Source organism: Parasteatoda tepidariorum, chromosome 7 (assembly GCF_982258835.1).
Source record: "Parasteatoda tepidariorum strain Cologne lab strain chromosome 7, Ptep-v5.0, whole genome shotgun sequence".
NCBI lineage: Eukaryota > Metazoa > Arthropoda > Arachnida > Araneae > Theridiidae > Parasteatoda > Parasteatoda tepidariorum.
The window spans coordinates 53,648,625-53,672,891 of NC_141761.1; the positions used below are offsets into that span (position 1 = coordinate 53,648,625).

A 24,267-nucleotide genomic window follows, 5' to 3' on the forward strand; every position below is an offset into this window, starting at 1 on the left:
TACTTTTCTTTATGCACAAAAGGTTTCATATATTTAAAGATGTTTCTGGTCATAAATTAAAATAACAATGATTTAGCAATTTAAAAAAAGGATGTTTACTTCAAAGAAAGATCGATATTTCAATATTAAAAATATTTTTATATTGTTATTTTTAACTGCATGGATACTGCATATTCTATAAAAAACGGAATATAATAATAGTGCATAAAATTTTTCAAAACATCATCTTATAAGTTAGAAATGGTAAGTTAAAGTTTTTCTAGAAGAGAAAGAATATATTATTTGTTTCCTATTCTAGAGCCTTCCCTCTTAATAAAATTACAAAGGAATTTTGAAAGTATAGTTTCATAAAATCCTAAATATACAATCAAACACAAAAAAAAGAAACTTATAAAAAATAATTACATTATTAAAGTACACTTACCATAGATATTAGAAGGGAAACATTTTTCATCACATCAGCAGACCTATAAAAATAAAAAGTATGCTTTATTTGTTATTTATACAATTCCAAATATAAATTTTTAATCTGATTAATAAAACAGAGTAACACATTAAATGCCTTCCTTTAATCCTCTGTTTAAAGCTCCATTTTAAAACAGATTTTGCATTAAATTACAATGTATTTATAGTTATGTATATATAGTAAACACTGTATAAGCAAAAAAACATCACTTTGTTAATGAAAAAATAAGCACTTTTAAGCACCAATTAGCAAATTATGGCAGAGGGAAACTCTCATGATTTCTATTATTATATGACTGTTAATATTTATCAAAACTCAGATATTATTTTCAGTTAAAAATAATAATGTAATCAGAATTGATAAATGAATTAAATATTAATTTTTAAAAAAGTGATTAACGAAACTGAATCAAAATGCGAAATAAAATGAAGTTATTTTCTAATTTTCTGGCAATTTGAAAATAAAATATTTTTAAAAAAATATAGATAAAAGCAAGGGAGGAAAAATATACTACAGTGATTCAATTATTTTCAAGTAACCAAATAGTATTAATTACCTCATATGCAGATAATGATGCCGGACAGCTTATTGTCATTTAAAAACTTATCATGCCATATTTTAATAAAAAATAAATAAAAAAATTGTTAAAAATGAGAATACCAATTTCAAAGCAAAATATTTAATATAAATTCGGGATTTTGGAATAATACTTTTGATTAATATTTTCTGAAATATTAATTTTGAATAAATCAATAGTGGATCTTCTCACGGGAAGCTTATAGAAAAAATAAAATCACGGTATACACTGCACAGCAATCACGCAAAACATTGGGATAATTTAACTTTTAAATATAGATAGGTCACAGCATCTCTACAGAAAGAAAATTACTATACTATTTTTTAGAAAATGCAATTTTCAGAATTAGACATTAAATTATTACAGCAACTTATACAGGCTAATCAGTAAAAATACAAAAAATACAAAAAAAAAAAAACTTTATTTTTAAAAAAATTTATTAAAAAAAAAGTTATTTTCTTTTATTTATTGAACCAATGATAAAATAAAAAATGTGTTATTTACACATTATATCATCAATAAAAAGAAGCATTTTTTAATCAATTTTAAGAGAATAGAAAACATTTTAAACCCTAGAAGAAAAATACAGTTTAATAAAAATTAAAACCTTGAGTCCTACTTTGAGGCTAGTTTGAGATAACTATAAGGATTAAAATGAGACAAATGTATAAGGTAATTTTACACACACTAAAATACTGATATATACTCTGAGATTACTGTTCCAACAGTAAAATTTAAAATTTCCTTCACCTCCAATTTTAATTACATTAATTAATACCATAAATTACAGTAAGTATTAGGCAATTATTTATTATTATGCTTGAAATATCAATTACCCATAATCCCAACCAAGACTACACATCAGTAAGGCACCAAACACACTCCAAATTGCAAAGCCTCCTTTTTCCCATGTCATAGCAAGAGCTCCTCCATCAGGAGTCCATTTCAAATTTGATACGGCTCCAGCAGCTGTTTCGACATCTATTTATGTACATTAGAAACCTTTCATTATAGCAAACAAACAGAACCAATAAAGGTGAGAAAAACTTAAATTACAGATAATAAGAATGATTAGTTTACCAGGAAAGTCTTTACTGGATAATACTAATTGATGTGTAGATTGTAGAGCACCTGTTAAATCGTCAATGCAGAAAATGATCCCTTGAGCACTGAAATTGCATTAAAAAAAAGCATATAATTAAGAAAAGCCTAGTTTTAAAAAATTTTAAGTAACAAAAAATTAAGAAGTATGAATAATCACATTGCTATAAGATTTGTAATATAATAGTTGAGTATTTTCAAAATATCAACAAGTCCATAAAATAGAATTTTCAGGATAATACGCTTCTAAGGTAAACAAAGATCAAAACAAACACTATTCAACAAAACAAAAAAAAAAAAAAAATTTAAAAAATTAACTACAATCTTTAGATAAAAATAGTTTAATGACATTTAATTAACTAAAGGGATTCGAGATAAAAGGTTCGATGATTAAGTGGTGATGATTAGTTAGATTTTCCATGAACTGGGAAATGAAAGGAACGACAATTCAAGCATACATTAAAGATCAAATTTATTTATTTTTCTGTCAATTAATTTATTCCTTTTTAAACAAAAAACAAAAAAAAATTATTTGTACAAGGAAAAAAACTGTCACAGATTTGCATAATAACATCATTTCTATTTATTTGTTTAGAACTAGAAATAGCCTTTAATCTAATTTTCTAACAAGATATTCAAGTAAGATTTTTATAAGATTGTAATTCCTCTTATTCAAATAAAATAATTTTAAGTCATAACAGAGCATATATTTTGCTTTTTCATCATGTTTTAATAAATAATAGATCTCGCAAAACCATCATATCAGTATAGAATGGAACTGGTTTATACAAAAACCTGCTTTCTTTGCAACCACTACATGTCTATGACTGAAGACTACCTCAGTATATGCTCTAATATTCTCAAAAACTTTCTATTTTATAGCACTGACAATTCCTTTGGATATTGTTTTAATTTTTCTTTACTATATTGTCCTGCTTGTCATGCAATAATTGACAGAATACAGGCAAAGGTTAAAAAAACAATTGATATATTAAAAAAAAACTAGCAATAATATAATTTTACTCTTGCAAAAGATGAAAAGAAACAGCCATACAAAGGCTCACATATTTCATTCTCACAAAAAAAAATTATGAGAAAAGTTACAACAGTTATTTCAAATTTCAAAAGAAAAATCATTAATAACTCTGAACTTAATAATAAATAAACTTAGCAATTAAAATACAAAACACTATCGATAGTGTAGATAATTAAAAAAAAAAATGAGGCATACTTTGTTTGCCCATAAGCAATGAGTCGAAACCTATGATTCACAGCTGTACAAGTAGCATTCTGAACATCATTAGCAAAGATTCCAAAAACTTGCTGCAAGAAATACAAAATAGTTACAAAGAAAATAAAACTTAAGACTCTTATCATAAATAATAATTACTGAAAAAAATCTACTTAAAACCATATCATATTTTTAAAAAAATTATATAAAAAAAGCTTGATATTGATTACTAGTTTAAATACGCAAAACAATAAAATTTTACTTGAATTTATAAAAACGTGTGATTGAATGAATATCATAAATAAAAGCATATTCTTTTACTACTTCAGAATTTCCGAATTTCATGTCTTTTGTTTTTTATTCTCAAAAGTTTTATAAATATTCTATTTTAAATACTTCTGTTTTAATTCACTGCCACTGAAAAAAATATTCCACCAAAGTCACAAATGTTGCGAGTTTAATAAAGGCATTCATTTGATAAAACCTCTTTGAGCTATATTGTTTCTATCATCAGTTATTTGAATATATGTACATCAGAAAAAACTACATTAAAGTTTTACATAAATTAAATAAAACTACAAGTTTTGCTTATTTACTCTAGGCTCCTAAAACAGAAATTCACAAAACTATGATATATGTCACACCACAAATTATGCTTCACATAAATTGTAATATAAATTACAATTTAAGTATACAATTTATGCACATTTCTTCTTTTTTGTTAACAATTTAAGTTTCATTAAGTAAGCATGCATACATAATTTTATATATAACTAATTAAGGCTTCTTTTTGAGAATTCAGTGTGCAAGAATAAAAATAATTGGTCATTAAAAAGAATGGTAATGGATAACAAATGAGAGTCGTTTATATTTGACAATACTCACAAAACATTTGCAACTGTCAAAAGATTTGTTGTAATACATTAGATATAATTCTGCTCCAGGAAAGAGCTATGAACTTTCAATACTAAAAATTAACATCTAAATATAAGGTGAAGAAAATATTTTTTCTTACTCAATACTATCAAAACACTTTATACAATAAATTTTTATGTGTACATAAACTTTTAATAATTTACACAACAAAAAGGAATCATTACATACATGAGGCTCAAACTTCAATGTAGTAGCAGTAATAAAACAGGCTTGACCATTTGATAGTACAACTGAAAACCCTCCTATGATGGGAGAATATTCCATATTTTTTATATGGATTTGTGCATCATGAAATTTGGATCCTTAAATGGAGGATGGAAAAATTAAAGTAAGATTTATGGTATATATTCATAACAAAACATTAGAAAAATTAATAAAATGCAAAGAATTTAATAAGTAACTAATTAAAAAAACAATAACATCTCAATTTTCAATGCAAAAATTTGAACAATGTTTACACAAAAAAATTAAACATTAACATGATTTATATTGTTTTAATTAAACACATACATGAATTTTAAAACTGTGGTAAGCCAGTAGTTATAGCTCGTAAAATGACATTGTCAAATGGTAAGGAACTTAAAGGTGCTATACATTATACAAAAGGTGGGGAAACAAAGGCCTCCATGAGTTTCTTGTGTGACCTCTAACTCTTTTATTAATTGATATTTAATTATATAGATTATAACAATTTGAAAATTAATAGAAATAAATAATGTGCTACCATCTGTTGAGCATGACATAAATTAGTTGTGGTGTAGTTCTAGCAATTTTTCAGTCTGAAATTATTGCTATTGTGGCATACTTTCCAATTTGCCAACATCCAACAACAGAAAATCTTTTGTTCTTATTTTTGGCCATGGCTCTCCCCTAATAAAATACACTAACACTGTGATGGCGGCTGTTCTGACTGACAGGCAGTACCTATTTTCCTAACTAATAGCAACTCTCAGCCTGTATGTTGTGGAGTTGGTGGTTTGTATTTATCTGTATATGCTTGTAGCAATATATGCAAACATATGTAGCTATTTATTTAAAGATTATTTTTTACTGTAAATTATATTTCAAGAAATGACTTAATGTTTTTTGCATAATTTCTACGTAAAGTAATAAAGTGATAAAGTAAACAAAAACTATAATAATTTCAAAAAAGTCGCATTTAATTTCAAAATATGTGCATATCAACTTATGCGGCCTCTTTTACCTATGCCTAATTTAAATGTGGCCTCTCACAGTAAAAATATTCCCTTTTTTCGCACCACTTGACTGAACGACTTTTTTAAATGACTGACAATTGAAGTTGGATAAAAGTGGAAGAAAAAGTATGATATTCATCACAGAAAAAAAAGGATTAGTAACATTTTGTTCCAAATCAAAGCAATGTTTGCACAGCACAGCATGAAAATCACGAATGAAAAGCCAAAATTTTCAAATGCTATATAATATTTGCTAATCAAATAAATAAAAAAAATTATAAACATTTATTTTTTTAAATAAAAAGTTACAAAATTTTAAAACAATAAATAAAATTTTGGTACCAATTTTCTTGGTATTCGTACCTGTGTCACATTATTGGGAAGTTCTATCCCTGGAGCAACAACGGCTCTCTTTTCTTTATTTACACTAAAATACTTGTTTTTTGTTGAAAATACCAACTGTTAACTCTTCGGATAAGGCCTTTAATTTTGATTAAGTGCTTTTTTATTGTTTCTCTGTTATGATTTCATTGTTTTTAATAAAGGTTAAGAGAAATATTAAGTTTCATTTAACTTAGTATCCACACTATTTGTTTTTCAAATTAATCTGTTCATTAATCACTTTCTGCTTCTATAAAAAGTTTGTTATTTTGAACTTCCTATGTTAGAACATTAAGCTTTATTCAAATTAAATATCAACCCTTTTTTTCATTTAAACTAATTTAAATCATATCAGACAGAAAAATAATACTTTCTTGCAGAAAACATCGCCTATTAGCACTTTGAATAATGCCTCCAATTATGATTACCTGGCCGATAAAAAGGTCTATTGCCACCAATTTTTTCAAAATCCATATGGTTTTTCGCTCGTTTCTAGGCATTTCTACATAGTTTTTCAGATTTCGATATTTTTAATACAGTATTACTAAAACACACTAATTTTGAATTGGAGTAATTTTTTAAGTGTTTAGATTTAAACAATTCCACCGTTTCCGATTTTGCAACACTTATGATCGTTTTTTCAACCATTTCCACATATTTTCTTTTTTCATGAAATTCCAATATTTTTAATATGACTTTATTATGACACAAAAGTTTTTGAATTTGAATTAACGCTTTTGACGCACTTCATTAGAGACAATTTCATCCTAAATCTGTCTTAGTTTCTTATCGAATTCCATTATGTTTACCATGTTACAATATGCAAATTTGAGTAATAATGTTTTACGTGCTTGATTCTTGACAGTTCTATAGTAAATTCCTGTCGTTTCTCATATTTTTTTTATTTTTAAATTTCTAATGTGGAAATCTTATTTAAAAAAAGGATTCTAAATTTTATTCAACACATTTTAAATGCACTTTGTACACAATGATTTCATCGTAAATACGAATAATTTATCGTTTTCGACCATTTCAACATAATTTTTTAAATTTTATGAGGTTACTACAATATAAAAATTTTTTAATTTGAGTTATTTCTTTTTGATATGCTTGATTCACCACGACTCATCATAAAAATCCAAGTTGTTTGTTGATAATTTTTTCAGTAGGTTATATAATGTTTTTTTAGCCATTACCATGTGTTTGTTGAAACACATGGTAATGACTGAAAAAAAAAATTCTAAAACTTTTAATGTAAGCAAATTTCAAATTTGAGTTATCCCTTTTTGACGAGCACAGTTTTCAACAACTCTATCAAACATTCACACCATATTCTGCAGTTAAATTGTTTCACATAGCTTTTTTAATGTTGATGTTTTTAATACAATGACACGTGACTATTATGGCACGTGAATTTCGAATTTGCGGTATCACTTTTAATCATTCGGTTCATAACAATTACGTCATAAATCCACATTGATTTCTGAATGTGCCCTTTTTTAGATTTTTATTGTTGTTTAACCATTTCCATATAATTTTTTTTAACTTAAATATTATTAGTTCAATATTATTACAACACGCAAATTTTAAAAATTCATATCATTTTTTAAGGATCTTCATGATCCTATTTTAAATTTTTTTCTTCTTTTTGGGTGGTTGTACATTATTTTCTTTTAATAAATTTCAACTAAAGGTTCTTCTTTCAACCTTTTACTCTTTAAAAGAGCACAGGACTTCACTTATGTTTCTTTACTTCTCTAATTTTTCTTTGGACAACCACTTATTCGTTTAGCTTATATAATTTAACGGACTAAAATTCAGTGTGTATTGAGCACAAATTAATGAATAGATATGCTTCACACATTGAAAGAATCTTTTGAATTTAAATTCTTGTTACACAGAAAAACTTACCTCTAGATTGCAGCTGATCTAAGCGAAATGAGATATTGCATAAAATTAGAGTGTAATCCTCATCTAATTTGGCATCCCATCTTACCCGCCAAAAATGACCATCTAGAGTGGTAACCATAAGCTCATCTCGAATACACACAAGACTAAAAGAATACAAGACAAATTTTCTTTAATTGGTTAAAAAAAAAAATTTTTTTAAATTATACAGCTAGATAATTTTTCTACTTTAAATTCAATCAATATGAAATATTTTTGTGTTGGAAAGCTATTTCATGAAATTTGTTTTCATTAATTAAATTACATAATGTGAAAAAAATATATAGATTAGGGGAGCACAACCTTCATAGAAAGGCCACAGTAAAACACCATTTGGTTTATAGTATCAGTTTATAGGTTAATGAAGAAAAAAAATTCAATTTTCTCTTTAGAAAAATAATTCTATTCCTTTAAGTCTAAATGAATTTTTGCATCCTTAATTTTTAAATAAATTCTTGAACTGCAAGTGTTTTGGCCACAGAACATTTCTGAAATTAAAAAAAGAAGTATTTAAATTTTAGACATTGGAATTAGCATTTCTACATACTGGAATTTTAAAGCTATAATGTTTTATCTCCTTTAAAAAAAAACTGTTTTCAGTTAGAAAAACAATTAGCATTTTTTCTTATACAAGTTATTTAGTTTTTAAACTAGTATATAGAGAATCATCTTTCAATTGCAAAATGGCAAGGCTTTCAATTAGGCCTTGGAGACCAAAAAAAATTACTTGTTTTGTGTTAAAAGAAAAAAGTGTAGGAAGAAACTGAAAATTTCTGCCAATAGTACAATTAAAATGCCTTACTGAGACTATTCTAAGTAACTAATGGGGATTATCTCGAAAAGGTTTCACTGTCGACAAATGCATGAAATCATAAAATGATATTTCCAAAAAATATTAACCTGCATATTAATGAGTCAAGGCATAAATTGTTCACAAGTTCTAGTGAAAGAGGTGGCACTTTTTCTTTCAAAAACAGCTCATCGCTTTCTCTACGTAATCCAGAGACCCTATAAAAAATAACATGCAAAATGTTTACTTAAATGCACTACATAACAATACTACAGTTTTTACCAAAATAAAAACGTTGAAGTTTATTTTAAAAAATACATTATAAATAAAGAATGAAATTAAATGGATTTATTCAACACTATTTAAAATTAACTAATTGATAACCAAACATATACAACCATACAAAATTTCCGTTTGATAAGGAATTAAACTAAAATAATACGTAAAATTTTTACTATTAAGAGAGAAATCTCTACAAAATAAGAACTTCATTTCCTTATTATTTTATTTCCTTATTATTTTACTTCTTTACTATTTTTTTCCTTATTATTTTATTTCTTTAAATTTTAATATTCTTGCATTTTAGAATAAAAATTCAGAATACTGACATCCTTTAACCATGCCGAATTTTGACGTATACTGTAATTTTTAAATTTCTATGATCTTTACTGTAATTTATTTTCCTATATAAGATTTGGTAGATTAATTTTAGTTTTTAAAGAAATCATATCAGAAGTCTTAATTTATAAATCAAAATAAATTTATAAGGGAACAAGTGACATTTCCAAATTGATTTAAAAATCATTAATTTAATTATTTCAAATCATTTTGTTACAAAAATTGGAAATCCTCATATTACTCAATTAAAATTTTTTTCTATGTGAGGTACAATATTTGAGAAACTTTTTACCTGTAGACTCTAAACTAACTCAGTTTGATTTACAACCAGTTTGCTTTTCTGTGTTAAGAACTGTTTTCCTTGAATATTATTCAATAAAACTGAACTTGGCAAGAAATTTTTTATGAATTACATAGTGCAAATTTGCCCAAGTCGCCAATGAGTAAAAATGAAATTATGCTGTACTTTTTCAACAAATTTTCACTAATTTTAATTATTGTTTTGGAAATATCTAACTAAACAAATATTAATAATTGATAACAAAATATTGTACAAAAGCATTAAAGTGTAAGTAAAGAAATATATTACTTGCTATCCAACTGCTCATATAGAAATTTCAAAGAATCATCAATATCAACTCGATAAAACATCAGATAGTTGAGGCTAGTCTGAAAAAGAATAAGCAGTTAGTAATATTAAACATTAACAACTAAAAAAACAACAGAGGTGTTTTTTATAACCAACATAAGGTGACACACAAGTGTGTTGCAAAGAAATTTGAGCAGTGTTATAAAAATTATTGAAATTTCACATTATAATTCACCAGTTTACTATGATTTTTGTAAAACTTTATGAAATAAACTTTCTGATAACATCTAAAATGTTTAAGAATTTATTTCATAAAATAAAAATGTTACCGATGTAAAACTGGTAGAGTTCTCTCTAGGAATAAAAAAAGCAGGGTTCTTCCTCATAGAAAAGGGCATTTTGAGTTTGCAAAGGGTACTAAATTATCATAAAGATTTATCAAAATGAGACGGAAAAAAAAACTTTATCAAATCTACAATATATAAATTAATAATATAATATATATAAATTAATAATAGCTGCACATAAATTTTTTTCATAAGAAGTGAACTAAAATTATTTATTGATATAGACATGAAAGCTTTAATTTAAAATCTATAAATGAGATCTATAATTTAAACAGAAAATTAAAATTTAAATGTGAATTTTAAGAAAAAGTGTGCTTATTTTTTTTTTTAAAAAAAAAAACTTTAATATTTAAAAAAGAAAAACTTAATTTAAAAATTTAACTAGTTGAGAACAATCCAAACAAAATAAATATTTGTATAAGCACAAATAATTTTACCATTGTGCAATTATTATTTAAACAGTGAATTACTTTTTTTAAAAATGTTTTACAAAGGCAGGACAAGTCGCCGTTTGAAAAACACTTAGGACAGTTAATACTGGTAATCTTTAAAAAATGAGGCTGAGAGGTATTTAGATAATTATGAACTATTCATGAATCAACTATTACCAACTGTTCATGAAAATTATTTAATGCAATAATAATCCTCAGTTAAATTTTTCTTTAATTGTCAATTTCTTTAAATTAAGTGAATAGTATAGTTAAATGTGAATAAAAGAATTAACAATTTCAATGAAAATACTTAATTTTGTTATCCTTTTAATATTCTATCTGATTTATTACATTATAATGACATATTTTTTAAAATGCTAACTTAAAATTTGCATTGCGAAAAAATTTACTTTAAGTTTGAATTAACTTAAATTTAAACTAATAAACTAATTAATTTAAGTTAAACTAATTTAACTTAAATTTAGTTTGAATTAACTTAAATTTACTTAAAGGTGGATACACTAAATCAGAAGGAAACTCCAGGATAAAACTAGAAATAAGTATCCAAGCTTTATAAGCTGCTGAGAGCATTTTTAGAAGAAATGAATGACTTGGAAGAAATAAATATATTTTTTTCACTTGCTTTGTAGTCCTGATTTTTATCTTTCATTTAAAATTCATCAATGACTCTCCTTAAAACAGGACTTCTCTTTAAATAATAAGACACTAGTTTGTTGTGTGTAAACATATACAAGTTAAAACATAATTTTTTGTATTAGACTGATTAAGATTTATAAGCATTCAAAAAAAAAAAAATATAGAACAATTTTAAAAATGTTGTTCAACAAATATATGAATAAATGATAAGTTATAACAAAATTAATGGATAAAAATGTCTTTAGAAATTTTCATCTTCAGATCAAAGCATAAGACAAATTTTATGTGCATATTTTATGTTAAAATAAATCCTAAAATCATGCAATAAAAACATTTACTATTTTTTCATTAAGCAAACCAGGTTTGAAAGAAAAAAAAGTCTCAGATTAGCTATTTAAAATTTCTACAAAAACATTTACTATTATTTCATATAGTTATATTTAAACTGAAGTATTTATATAAATAATATAAAGTTAAGTATTTAAAAAGATTTTTTCTTTAAAAAAAAAACTATCTTGGTTTTCTTTTTTTTATAAAAAAGATTTGGTTCAAACAACATTAGTTTAACCCTGAAGCAAACACATCATAGATAACACAAAAATTGACAATACTAGGTTTCACAATTGAAGTGCTTTTCTCTAAAGCAGAGAGTTTTATTATAACAAAGTGTGATGATTTTACTAATGCTTCCTAATGCTTAAAAGGAAGGAGATGGTCTTTTTAAGGACCAGGCTTCAGAGACATGCAACAGCACCAAAACTTACATTATTGTGTTAAGTAAGGGAACCCTCTACTATATTTGTATAAAAACTGTGCCCAATCTTGATTGAGAGCAAATAGTTCAAACATCAAATTTTAAAGCATTTGTCATTTATATGTTAAATAAAAAGAGTCATAATAGTAAAACATTATCGCAAATATTATATCACATACAGTTACAACAATCATAAGAGAATCCGGTTTCCATTCTGCTAACTGATTTTTTCCAAATTCTTCAATTGATGATTTACTTCTTCTAAAGCAAGTCACCTCCACACATGGCTGTAAAAAATAAGTAGGTAAAGAAATTTAAATAAACGAGAGACAAATATTTCAACAAATTGTTGTTAAAGAGAGATATAGAAGCATTTCAATAGTTTGGTAATGATAATTAAATTATGCGACATTTAAAAGAAAATTTTTGAATAAAATATTATTTCTTTAAGGTAAGATTTTCATGCAATATTTTTAACATATGGCTTGTAATATCCTACAATGAACACTTTAAAAGCAAAAATAGCTTCAAAAGAATATTTTAGAATAAAAAAGAATAGTTATAGTTTTAAAAGAATAATTAAAAAAAAAACCTGCTTGATATTATTTTGTAATATTAAAAGGAAATCCTAATAATAACTCGAATCCTAATAATTTGAAACTCTTTAAAAGAGTAACAGAAAAAGTAAGGAACTTTATTAAGGACAGCCTAAAGATTAATTAAAGAGATTAAAGGAAATTTATTATTCTAACAATAATTAGTTAAAGTGAAATAACCTTTTTACGGAAACTGCTCTTTATCATTTATTATTTATATATATATATATATATATATATATATATATATATATATATATATATATATATATAACGTAGTAACTACTTCACTACTCGGAGGAAATAAACTTTGCTACAGAACTTAAATTACACCTATGTGCAAAATGGTTTTAAATAAAAAAAATTGGCTTTTATAAAACATGAGAAATTAAGAAATACTTATTCATATTTACATGAACCAATTTGTTACCCCCGTGGCAGAATTTTTTAGAACTATCTACGAAAAAACTCTCTAGCACTAATACCTTTCTTCAAGATACTATCAATTATAACAAAGATATAAGTTACAAATTTAAAATAACAAAAGCACTGTCTTTACAAAAAAAACTATAGTTATATATTATTTTAATTGAACATGTAATAATTTTTTATTCTAATATTAGGGGTGATATTCTTGCATTTTGTTTGGGGGGGACACACAAATTATTTTCTTCTTCGCATTTTGGAAATAATCTTCACATTAAAAAAATGATTAAAAAACATAAAACCTTAGTAGTAATTACTGAAAAAAAGATCGAAGACAAAATCACGAGAATCAGATTCCTCAAACGCGTGTTTCATTTCGAGATTAGACTGTTGTAATAAATAATATCTGGTAAAACAAATATCGGATTTTAAAATTATGGTGAAATCAATTGCAATAACTGCCAAAAATTCGATATAATTATTGCCTTAAAAAGTAAATACTCAAAGGCACGATTCGAATTTTCTATATTGTTTTAAATATTTCGTGATATGTAAAATCCACGAGAAAATCAGTAACTGCCGAAAATACAATCAAAACATTACATCGATTTACGATACGCTCGGCGTAAATTGACCGCATCAAAAAGTGATTATCTAAATGCGTGATTCAAATATTATGCGAAAATTTCTATAGAAAAGAAAAGTAAAATTTTTTGCTTTTAAAAATAAGTCTTTCTGCAAGAACTCTGTAACGTTCTGTGACAATGTCACCGCGTCGCTGCGATTCTGCCACGGGGGTTTATTACTAATATTGGTTTTTTGTTATTAATATTTAAAGTAATAAATACTAGGAAATAATCCAATACTAACAATTTTGTTAAGTGTTTAATGCTTCTTATTTTCTTTACGAAGTTAAGTACATTAAAAATATGTTCCCCTCCTTTGAAATAGCATCAATGTGTTACGAGAATACATTCGCATGTGAAAGTGTGACCTAAGTGATAAATTATTAAAATTCATAATGGCTAATTTAAATATTAAGTTACATGTGATTCTGAATACTTAATTCTTGTTAACGCTGAGTAGCAGCCATAGAAGCATTTTTAATTGGGTCAAATGACAGACCGAAGATTTGAACCCATCGAATTTAAAAAATTCTTTGCATTAGAATTTTCTTTCTTTAATAAACTAACATTAAAAGCAGTTGCCAGGAATTGCTACAAAATATCGTTTCTTTGCATAGCACTGATTCAGGCCCGGACTGGGATTTAAAATCGGCCCGGGCATTTTGGAGATATCGGCCCTCTATTTCAGATAAACACCGTGTGCGCGAAGCGTACGCGGCTCCTAATGTATCATTTTTAGGCATTTTTTACTTATAAATTCTCATGAACGTAAGATAATTTATCGAAGTAAGAAAGAAGATTGAAATTGCTTAATAATCCTTTATAGAATATATTTCAGTTTAAAATACATGGTTCTTATGAGGAAACATAGCTTGATAAAATCAAAAAGAAGGTGAAAGATGAAGAGTAAATAAAAATATTTATTATACTACACATACATGAATGATTTATCTAAACATTTTTTTAAAAATAGATTTAATGCTTCTTCAAAAGTCAAGTCATTAAATAAAAATTTAATTTAATGACTTTTGAAGAAGCTCACTATTTTCTGCCACTTTATCGATTATGTCGTCGCTGTCTAATTTCATTAATAGATTCTTTTTCCATTGCCATTACCATGAGAGCATTCAAATTATCCGAAGATAAAGTACTCCTCATTCGATTTTTAATTACTTTTAATGTGGAGAATGATCTTTCCCAAGCCACCTGACTTATTGACAATGTTAGTAAAAATTTTAATGCTGAACCAATTAAATTGCAAGAATTGGTCAATAAATTGTATCTCAGTAATATCTTGTAGCAACAAATAACACAATTTTTGCACGCACTGCGTGTTTCACATTTTAGACTTACTTCTTCTTCTGTTTCCAAAGTAAAGTCGTTATTATCTTCATTTGAATGATCATCTCTGATTATTTTATAATCTTCTTGGTCTGAATTTTTCAGTTTTTCCCACTGTAAAGCTAAATTTCTTAGTTCAATCCTCAAATTTTCACCTATAGCTGTTTCGTCAAATTTTAGCAAGAGTTTGCTTAACTCATTTAGTTCGCCAGAATGAAGCTTGTTAAGACGTATTTCAGGAAAATGTTTCGGATCTAGATCGGAAAAGTCAGCGTACAATTTTCCATTTGCGGGAATCCGGCGTTCCATTGGCGCTACAACTGTGCTGAAAATAATGTTATGGACGTTTATCTTAAATGCAGTGGTTTCATCATCAAAAACTGTTTCATTCGACGCTATCTCAACCGGCATCAATTTTCTTTTCTTCACTCTTTTTTGTGGAAACTTTGTTCAAATTCCTTATTTACGCGAATAATAAAATCATCTGTAACTTTTTGTACACTTTCAAAATCTCTCACTATTTTTTTTTAGTTCTGAACACGTTTGTGATACCATTCCAAAAGCTTTTAAGATGTCTAAACCAGAGGTTTGCAAATATTGGGAGAGTGGTGTAGTTAATTCAAATATTCTTGAGAATATTTGGGCGGGGATTACTGTTTCATCTTTGCAAAATGATTCTAAAAATATTTTTGCCTTTGCACGGATATCTGGCTTGAAATTTGAATTTTGTTGTATAGTTTCTAAACTTGTAATCAATGTGACATATAACGGCTTTGTAGTTGAATCTGAGTTTGAAAATGACAGACATTTATCTTTAGCAGTTTATAAGATTCAGAGCCCATTAAGAATAGCTGTTTCATAAAAATTCTTTAATTTTCCACTCAAAATATGAAAAAATATTGCATGAATAAATACAATATGTATTAGTCAATTTGTATACAAACAAATATCAACTTTACTACTATTTTTGCTAGAAGACAATGAAGTGTATAGTGTATTCAAATATTAGTCAAATAGATATGCTATTGAATAATCGGAAGTCGTCGAGGAGAAATCTTCTGCGGAAGGCATTGGCTCACATTCGGCTGTTTAGCAAACTATGATGATGATGAGATATGCTATTGAATTCTGAGGTTAAACCAGTTTTTACTTTTAATGTTTTAGTACGGTACAAATTCGACTATAGGCCCCCATAACCCCTTCGTCCTTATAGACCCCCTTTAAAAGTCCTTCGACCGGTTGGGGGTCGATACCGATCCTTAGGAAACCCCTGGAACTTAATACCTATACAATATAGAAAGAAAAATTAAAGATAGGTACTTACCAAATGGAATTTAAAAAGCACATAAAAACAAATAATACATTAGATTAAAAGTTTAGTGAAGAGTCACACATTGTAGAAAATTCTACTGGATAAAATAAAAAGTTCACGTTTGTGCAATACTGGAAATAATAAAGAAAGAGAATCTTACACAGCACTAAAGACTCCCAGTCGGACATTTATTTATTTATTTGATTCTATCATGTGTCTACAACGACATCTAACAGTATCTCCAGGAACTAATTTAATATTAAGTTATAAAATACAGGGTGATTCAGGCAGGGTACTTCCGGGAATTAACAATATCACTATTGAATTCCTTGGGGTCGATTTAGTTGTTAGATTTTTTATTTCAAATCGATTATTTGCTCCATTCTCGAAGAAAATGGGTGGCACGCATGCTCTGAATCACCCTGTACATTAAAACAATATTATTACTACATATATCATATATATGTTATTTAATATTATTATTTGCGCAATATTACTTGAAATTCATGCAATGTATAAAAAAAAATTGCGCTGCTGGTTCGGCCCAACCGGCCCTCAGGTCAGACCGGCCCACCGGGCATTTGCCCGGTCTGCCTACTGGCCAGTCCGGGCCTGCACTGATTGGCCAACCTTTTAAAGAAGGTACCACACTACACCATAAATTACGAAAAAACTAGCAACTACAATTTCATTAGTGGAACACACTACTTTTGACCACTACTTATAAAAAAGGCTCCAAAAATATATGCTTTGACGATTATTACAGAGATGCCAACTTGCTCTGGACAGCAAATACATATTTTAAAGTGGTAGTTTATCAATTGTGATTCTTGGTTTAGTAAATTCAATTTAGTAGACTTTTATCCACCACTATTTCTAAATAATTTGTAGGCTTATATAATTTACTACTTTGAAGTACTTATGTCATGCTATACCTTTTAAAAAGCAAGCAAAAATATTCAAATATTTGAAAAATTTACTTTGCAGTTATTTACCGTTTTTTTTATTATTTTGGCGTGTCCGGAGCAGTTGGCATCTCTGTTATTATAACAAAAGTTTTAACGAGATTTACTAATTTTAGTTTTCAAGTTCAGTTCAATAATCTTGATTAAATTTAGCTTGGAAAGACCTTTAGGTTATCCTCTGATTGTCTCATCATTATCTCGCTAGCTTCTAAAAAGTCATCAAAAGAGGTATTAAAAAAGGGGGAAGATTTCCATATTATGATCTAGAAACTGAAAAATCATCACAGAAAGGTACCAACTCGAAAGATAAAACTCATAGCCAGCCCCGGGCAAACATCTACATTTTTTTATTATTTTATAATTGCACATTCAAAACCTATTTGGAACCTAGGCGATTGCAGTTGACGCGACAGATCATGGTACAGAAATATCACCCACAAAATTACAGTAGTAAGAATAGAAATACGTCACAAGCATTAAGATTGTTTTTTAAAAATTCAACACAAAACAAACTTGCTTAATATCGTTATAGCTAGAACAATTCAAATAGGTTTATTTATTTATTAGAACTTTTAAAAATGTCTTAATCAGCTAAAAGAAAAGTATATAATAAACAAAACATCCTATAATCAATGAAAAACATGAGGTATCAATAATAATAGTATAAAAAGGTTTCTTAACATACATCAAATTTTAAGGTTTGAAATAAACTATTGCACGTAAAATGCTTTAGTTTAATGATATATTGAGTCCTTACCCTTATAAACCATATACTTATGTAATCGTCACCTAAAATACAAAATAGAGAACGGTCTCTATTACAAAATACGGACAGTGGCAAAGAGTTTGGGCTACGAGTTTCTAAATATTTTGGCCATCCAACTGGAAAATACATGTTAATAATGTATCATTTAAAATATTAAATGTATTTTTTTATCACGAAGATACCCTTCTAATTAAATTACATGATATTTACAGTTTTTCATAGAAACAAGAAGTACTAATCAAATTATAAAAAAGTTTTGCATTTGCACATCAACAACAAATCACACGGTTACAACTAATTTTCTTTTTAATTTTAGAAATTTCTTCAAAACTGGACAAAAGGTTACAAGCAAACTTATAAATCCTGCTGAAATTCTTCTTTCCATAATAACTTCAACTTAAACTTCAAATATATTGTCTATTTTATTTCAGAGTGTCTATTGCACCGATTATCGGCGCAGCAAAATTCATTTTGCTATCGTACCGATCAAATTTTCAACCAATCATAGAGCGTATCTGTCCACGTGACTCTCCGATTTTTTTTTCAAAAATAATTTAGCTCTGTTTATTATAGTCAAGGCAGCTACAATTTTTGTAGCATTTTGATTATCTTCATATGAAGAATAACAAATAGCCATTCATGAAGAAAAAAAGGACGATCTTCTGGAAGAGAGAAGCGAAAACTTTACAAAATGCTTCAAAGAAATTTAAAAAATTTGATAAGGCTCAGCTGGAATTGAAATACACATGGTGGAAGAATTCATTAAAAAAAATGTACAGATAACAGTCGCCAATCCAAGTAAGTAAATTTTGTATTGTTTAATCTAATTAATTTTTAAAATGTGTTATTTAAAATGAATTATTTAAAATGTGTTAATTGATTAGCAACATCGTTCCTGATGTCACCATGTCAATAGTCACTATAATTACCTTCGTAAAGAACATTTTTTAAATAAATTTAACACTCTTGTTTTATATGTTCTCTGACCTGCTATATCTATTATTTTCTATTGTGTCTGCAAGCCCTTATAGAGTTTAGTTTATACATTTTTTATACGTAGTTTGTTTAAAAAAAAATTTATTTTCCAGAACCTTTACTCAAAATTGTCCAGCTGCTGTCTCCAGATAAACAATTTTTGGAGATAAAATCAATGAATGAGGATCATGACCATGTCCTCTCCGAATCTTTGTTCCGTTCTTCGCCTAAAGAAAGCCTGATACCTGTTGAGCACCAAGAGAAAGTTCAAAAATATGTGAATCTCCAAGTATCTATATTTCTGTTCCATTTCATATAGGTAAAAATTTTTCCTACATTTACTCTAATTATCTCCATTTTCTATCATAATATTGTTTGTATAGTTAAGAAATTATTTTGTTACTCAGAGTGATTTACACTGACTTACGTGTGAATATTTTAATATCTATTTGAACTTATTGTTGTTTCTCAAACTGTTGTTAATGGAGATTTCTGTATCGTGATCTGCGGCAGAATAATCGCAAAGTCCAGGAAACATTCGGGCAGTGGCCCGCTAGAAACTAAAAGAAATGTCATAGAAAGGGACTGACTCGTAAGGTATAACTTGTAGTTACCCCTAGGCAATTATCTACATATATTTTTTAAAAAATTTGCAAGTTTAAAATCTATTTGGCACCTTGGCAATTGTAGTTGCTTCGCCAGATCACAATACGAAATATCCCCTGTTTTTTTACCTTGACATAATGTCAAATGTATTTTAGTTATATATAAGAGCATAGTAAATTTTCATATGCAGTCCTTGCTTTAAATTTTATGTATCCATAAAATATGGTTAGAAGCAGAGACACATAAAAAATTCAAATTCTGAATATGTTTTTGGCCAAGTAAAATAAGTTTTGAGTCAAATTTAATGTTTGTGTTCTAAAAATAAATTCAATGAAATACTTGTAAGTAAAGCAAGTACATTGACTTTAGTTATGCAAACTGTTATAACAATATAATTTTTTTAATAATTTAATGCATGACCCTAATAATAGTATTATATTAGTAAATTTGTTTCTGATTGAGGAAGAATATATCCGGAATGTTACTATCATAAATAGTGATTTTGTGCTGACATTTAATATAATTCATATCTCTTTAAATATCTTTATTCACTTTAAATTATGACAGTATTTTTTATGATAATGTTCTTTTTTTTATTATAAGTTTTACTGTGTAAATATTTTTATTTAAATAGTATTGTAAAAGCTTAAAAATAGAAATAAATCCAAAAAGTTAATATAAAATGCATATAACAAAATTAAAAGGAGTTTAAATAACGCATCGTCACCAACTCACTAATACATATACATTGATACCTCGAGATACGAGTTAATTCGTTCCCTAACCTTGCTCGTATCTCAAAGCAATTTTGCCCATTGAAATGCCATTAATTCGTTCCGTCCCCAAAAATGCTACCCTCAATTGTTTTTGTTGTGTGTTTTTGAATAAGAAAAATGTATTTATAAATGGCAAATACTATATAAAAACATAATAAAAGAGATTGTAAAGCAGAAAAAATTGCTTTTATAAAGTGTACATGCATATTTGTATTTTGGTTACTTAAATGCAACTTACACACAACTTAAATGCTACTATATGCTTAATTTTAGTCACTGCTTTTCTCTTCACTGGTCTTTGCTTTTTTAGCCAGATTTAAAAAAAAACTGTCCAAGGAGGTTTGTTTCTTCCTTTTCAGAATGCTGCAGAAATGAGTTAGGCAAGTCTCATTAAATAACTCCGATGTAAGACCAGTTTCAACTTTTTCGGGGTGTTTCTTTTCCACGAACTGTGAAATTCTCTTCCACATTCCCAAGAATTCTTTTATCTCATTTGTAGAGATAACCTCCTCCACCTCTGGTTCTTCTCTGAAACCAATTTCTTGCAGTACGCCCGAATGCTCACCCATCACCAGGTCCATGGATTTTCTCAGAGGCACAATCTCCTCCTCCTCTGGCACTTCGAGTTCGAATCCTTCAAAGCTACGGACTTAGCCGACAGCACAATTTTCGGCTATAGACTTCGAGGTTCGGTGGGTGAACGGGAGCATTGTCGAGGACGAGAAGGGCTTGCAAGGCCATTCCTCGTATCTCAAATAACTCGTATGTAAGGGCATTCGTATCTCAAGGTGCCACTGTATTTGAATCTTTTTTATTGTTAAAGACACAATTTTTAACTCTAACATTATAAAATATAAATGCAACAATAATGTGAAAGGAACAAGTATATTAATCTTGCATTAAAACAATTTCAATTTGGTCAGATTTATCATTTTCCCTTCCTTAGCTTTTCTAACTGCACAATTTAGCAAATGAGATTACAATACACAATTTAGCAATTCTTTCTAAAATTAAAAAAAAATTTCATTTTTTTTTGTTTTGTTTTGCATATTTAAAAAAAAAATCACTCATTAAATGGCCCAAAAATTAATTCTATTATTTATGCCGGGTTCCCATCGTCCTTAAAAACTGCTTTATTTTTATTTTAGCAATTTTTATCTTCTGTAATGATTTCTTTTATCTGGCTTTTTTTTTTCTTAAAATATTTTATATTTTTAGGTTTAACGACAACAGTTGTTGGTTTGAAGAGGAAGAAAGGTAATAGGCCCACTCCTTTTACAAGAAAAGCAGTTTTGGAGGGGAAAAAATGCTTATGAACTGCTTTGTAGATGAAGAGACATTATCGAAGACCATAAATAAAGGCATTTTGAAGAAGAAGCTGCTATAGAATGTGATATAGAGAAGGTTTCTTCTTGTATGGAATCATGTGTTGAAATTAATGAAGTGAAGCTGTTCTTTACTTCTGATGGGTGACTATTGGTTGAAAATGTGATTTTACAAAATCGAGAATGATGACATGGGAATGTTATTCATGCAAACAAGATTGCGGTATGGTAATACTATTTTGTGCGACTCTTATTCGCAGTGGTATCACTATTCCTGTGTCGGCCCTCTGCAGCCTCCAGAACAAAAGTATTGTTAAAAATCTAGGCTTTTTAGACCTTTAGACTTTTTTTTAGCTTATTTTGATTTTCTTCCTGTGAGATATATTTTGAATAGATATTTGTCATGTGTAAACCAATTTTGAATAAATATTTGTCATGTGTAAGCCAACTTTATATATATTTTTTTTAATTCTGAAACAAACTTTATTTCTTAATTAGTAATTTTTATTGCTTTTTTTTTTTTTTAAATATTTGTTTAACCATTGTCAAATTTCAAGTGAATGTCCACATAAAAACTCATCATTTACCTTTCCTTATTAATTTCTGATGGACTTCAATGACATAAATTTTCCCACCAAGATGTTAAATAGTTAAGTTTCTAGGTATAGGTGTTACCTATTTTGATAGAATAGTACTTTACTTTCAATAAATTTGCGTTCAGTATGTTCCTTTTAACTGTAATTTATGTAGTATATGTTTCTTTCAACTTTGTGATTGCTTGCTTCTAATCCTAATTGTATAAATTTATATTTAATTTTTTAAATCTGCTACATTTTTGTCCAATAAAAGTTTAGTTTCTTCCTGCATTTGTGTTTAATGAAATTTTGATAATATACAAGACAGAGCTCACTAAATGTAAATTAGTAGGTTTTTTTGTATTTATAGAAATGTTTCAAGAATAAATTTTTAAAAAATCTACTCCTTTCTTTCCTACACTTAATCTTTAAATATTGATTATAAAATTCCTATTTATCAACTTCCTCTGTTTTATGAAGATTTTACTTTGAAAATTATCTTTTATATTTGATTCTTAATTTAAATAAGTGGAACTTAAAAAAATTTTAACCTCCACAACATATGTATAATATCAAACATATATAGTACCAAACATGGTATTACTTTGATACAGGCACTGAAAAAATTAAATCGTATTTAATTAATTTTAAATCTTAAATGACGATACAAATGAATCTGAGTTACTTAAGATTCCAGCAGTTTATCTTCACACAATCTTATTTTTTAACTTATTTTTGTGTCTACTCCAGGTTAGTGAAAGGACATTTTATACTATGTCCCAGGTTCAAAGAACAAGTGCTTTAAATTTCTCAAGAAATACTTAAAGGATTATTTTGTAACTTTGAAGATGTTTAGTTTTTTGCGCATCAGACACAGATCTATAGCAATTCAGTTGAAATTTGAGACTTCTACCCATAAGGCAGAAAAAATTCTAAGTTTATTTACAATAATTCTCTTAAGTGGTAAAGTGACAAATTTAGCTTTCAGTGGTCCAAAAGTAATCGTAACTTGTTTTGTCAATAGGCCGGGCTGACAACGCTCTTGAAAAATCCCGGATTTTTCGCTATTCTAAGATCGAAGGTTCAGACGTTTCAAAAAATCATTGATCACAGAAGTTTCTGGAAATCAAATTTTCAAAGGCGAAACTTAAAAACACAGTTTATTTCATTTGTTTGTAAGGGAGAGCCAGATACTTTATAAGCTTATATTCCTGATAAATATTTATTTTTTATTAGTAAATGGTTATTATAATCATAAACTCAAGAAAAACATGCAGTAAAACATAAAAGAAATCATACAAAAAAATTTGTTATAAGTTATTACGTATAACGAACAACTTTGTACGATATACTACCTAAAAAAAAAAATTATGCGGTGGTTAGGGACCGCATAAAAAAAGTTGGACTTAAAAAAAAAAATACTTCAATGATTTATGAGATAATGCTTTCAATTAAATTAGACCTAAAGAAATTTTAAAAATAATTAATTCTTCATTGTACATGGAGAAGTTTTCAAATTATGCGTTAAATAGTTTGCTGCTACTCGTCGTAAGCCAAAACGCGCATCTTCTGAAAAGGGTTAACAATAGCTTGAAGATAGGATTTCAATTGATTTGTTTCTTGGTACCATAAAATCGGTGATCAGTTTTATGACGACGGTCGACTGGTCAATTGCTTGTAAACCTCATGAAGTGTAACTTTAAACACCAAATTGTATCTCAAAAATTTCAGAGTGACCCTCGTATGTACGTAACTGACTCTGCCTTATCAGGAGATTGTTTAAAATAAATGATCAGAGCATCGCGAAGTCCAGATACATCGTTGTCAAGGAGAGACCACGTAATCAGAGTTCGTCCACAACATGTATATGTACATTGATAGGAAAAATTAAACTGGCGCTAACGCCGCTAAGATTCATATACCGCATAAAAATAAATCGCACAAAACCAAAATCGCA

General features: G+C 27.5%; 1 protein-coding gene and 1 long non-coding RNA gene across 3 annotated transcripts in view; one reads left to right on the top strand and one right to left on the bottom strand.

Moving 5' to 3' along the window:
* Positions 1-18,349, bottom strand: part of LOC107443107 (guanine nucleotide exchange factor subunit RIC1) — a 63,964-nt gene extending 45,615 nt beyond the window's left edge. The window contains exons 1-10 of one of the 2 annotated variants that reach the window (XM_071183461.2): positions 18,045-18,349; positions 12,201-12,308; positions 9,833-9,912; positions 8,736-8,843; positions 7,800-7,942; positions 4,480-4,613; positions 3,376-3,467; positions 2,124-2,212; positions 1,880-2,024; positions 425-467 (exon numbers count right to left, since the gene is read on the bottom strand). In XM_071183461.2, the coding sequence (XP_071039562.2) occupies positions 425-467; positions 1,880-2,024; positions 2,124-2,212; positions 3,376-3,467; positions 4,480-4,613; positions 7,800-7,942; positions 8,736-8,843; positions 9,833-9,912; positions 12,201-12,308; positions 18,045-18,182 (1,080 nt within the window). In that variant the 5' untranslated portion in view covers positions 18,183-18,349. The remainder of the gene's footprint in view (positions 1-424; positions 468-1,879; positions 2,025-2,123; positions 2,213-3,375; positions 3,468-4,479; positions 4,614-7,799; positions 7,943-8,735; positions 8,844-9,832; positions 9,913-12,200; positions 12,309-18,044) is intronic. The other variant, XM_087167853.1, reaches the window with a different exon arrangement.
* A 255-nt stretch (positions 18,350-18,604) lies between these two features.
* On the top strand, positions 18,605-22,601 carry LOC147807151 (uncharacterized). The gene is made up of 3 exons (XR_015435517.1): positions 18,605-18,851; positions 19,142-19,347; positions 21,629-22,601. It is a non-coding gene; the product is annotated as an uncharacterized LOC147807151 (long non-coding RNA).
* Positions 22,602-24,267: the final 1,666 nt, after the last annotated feature.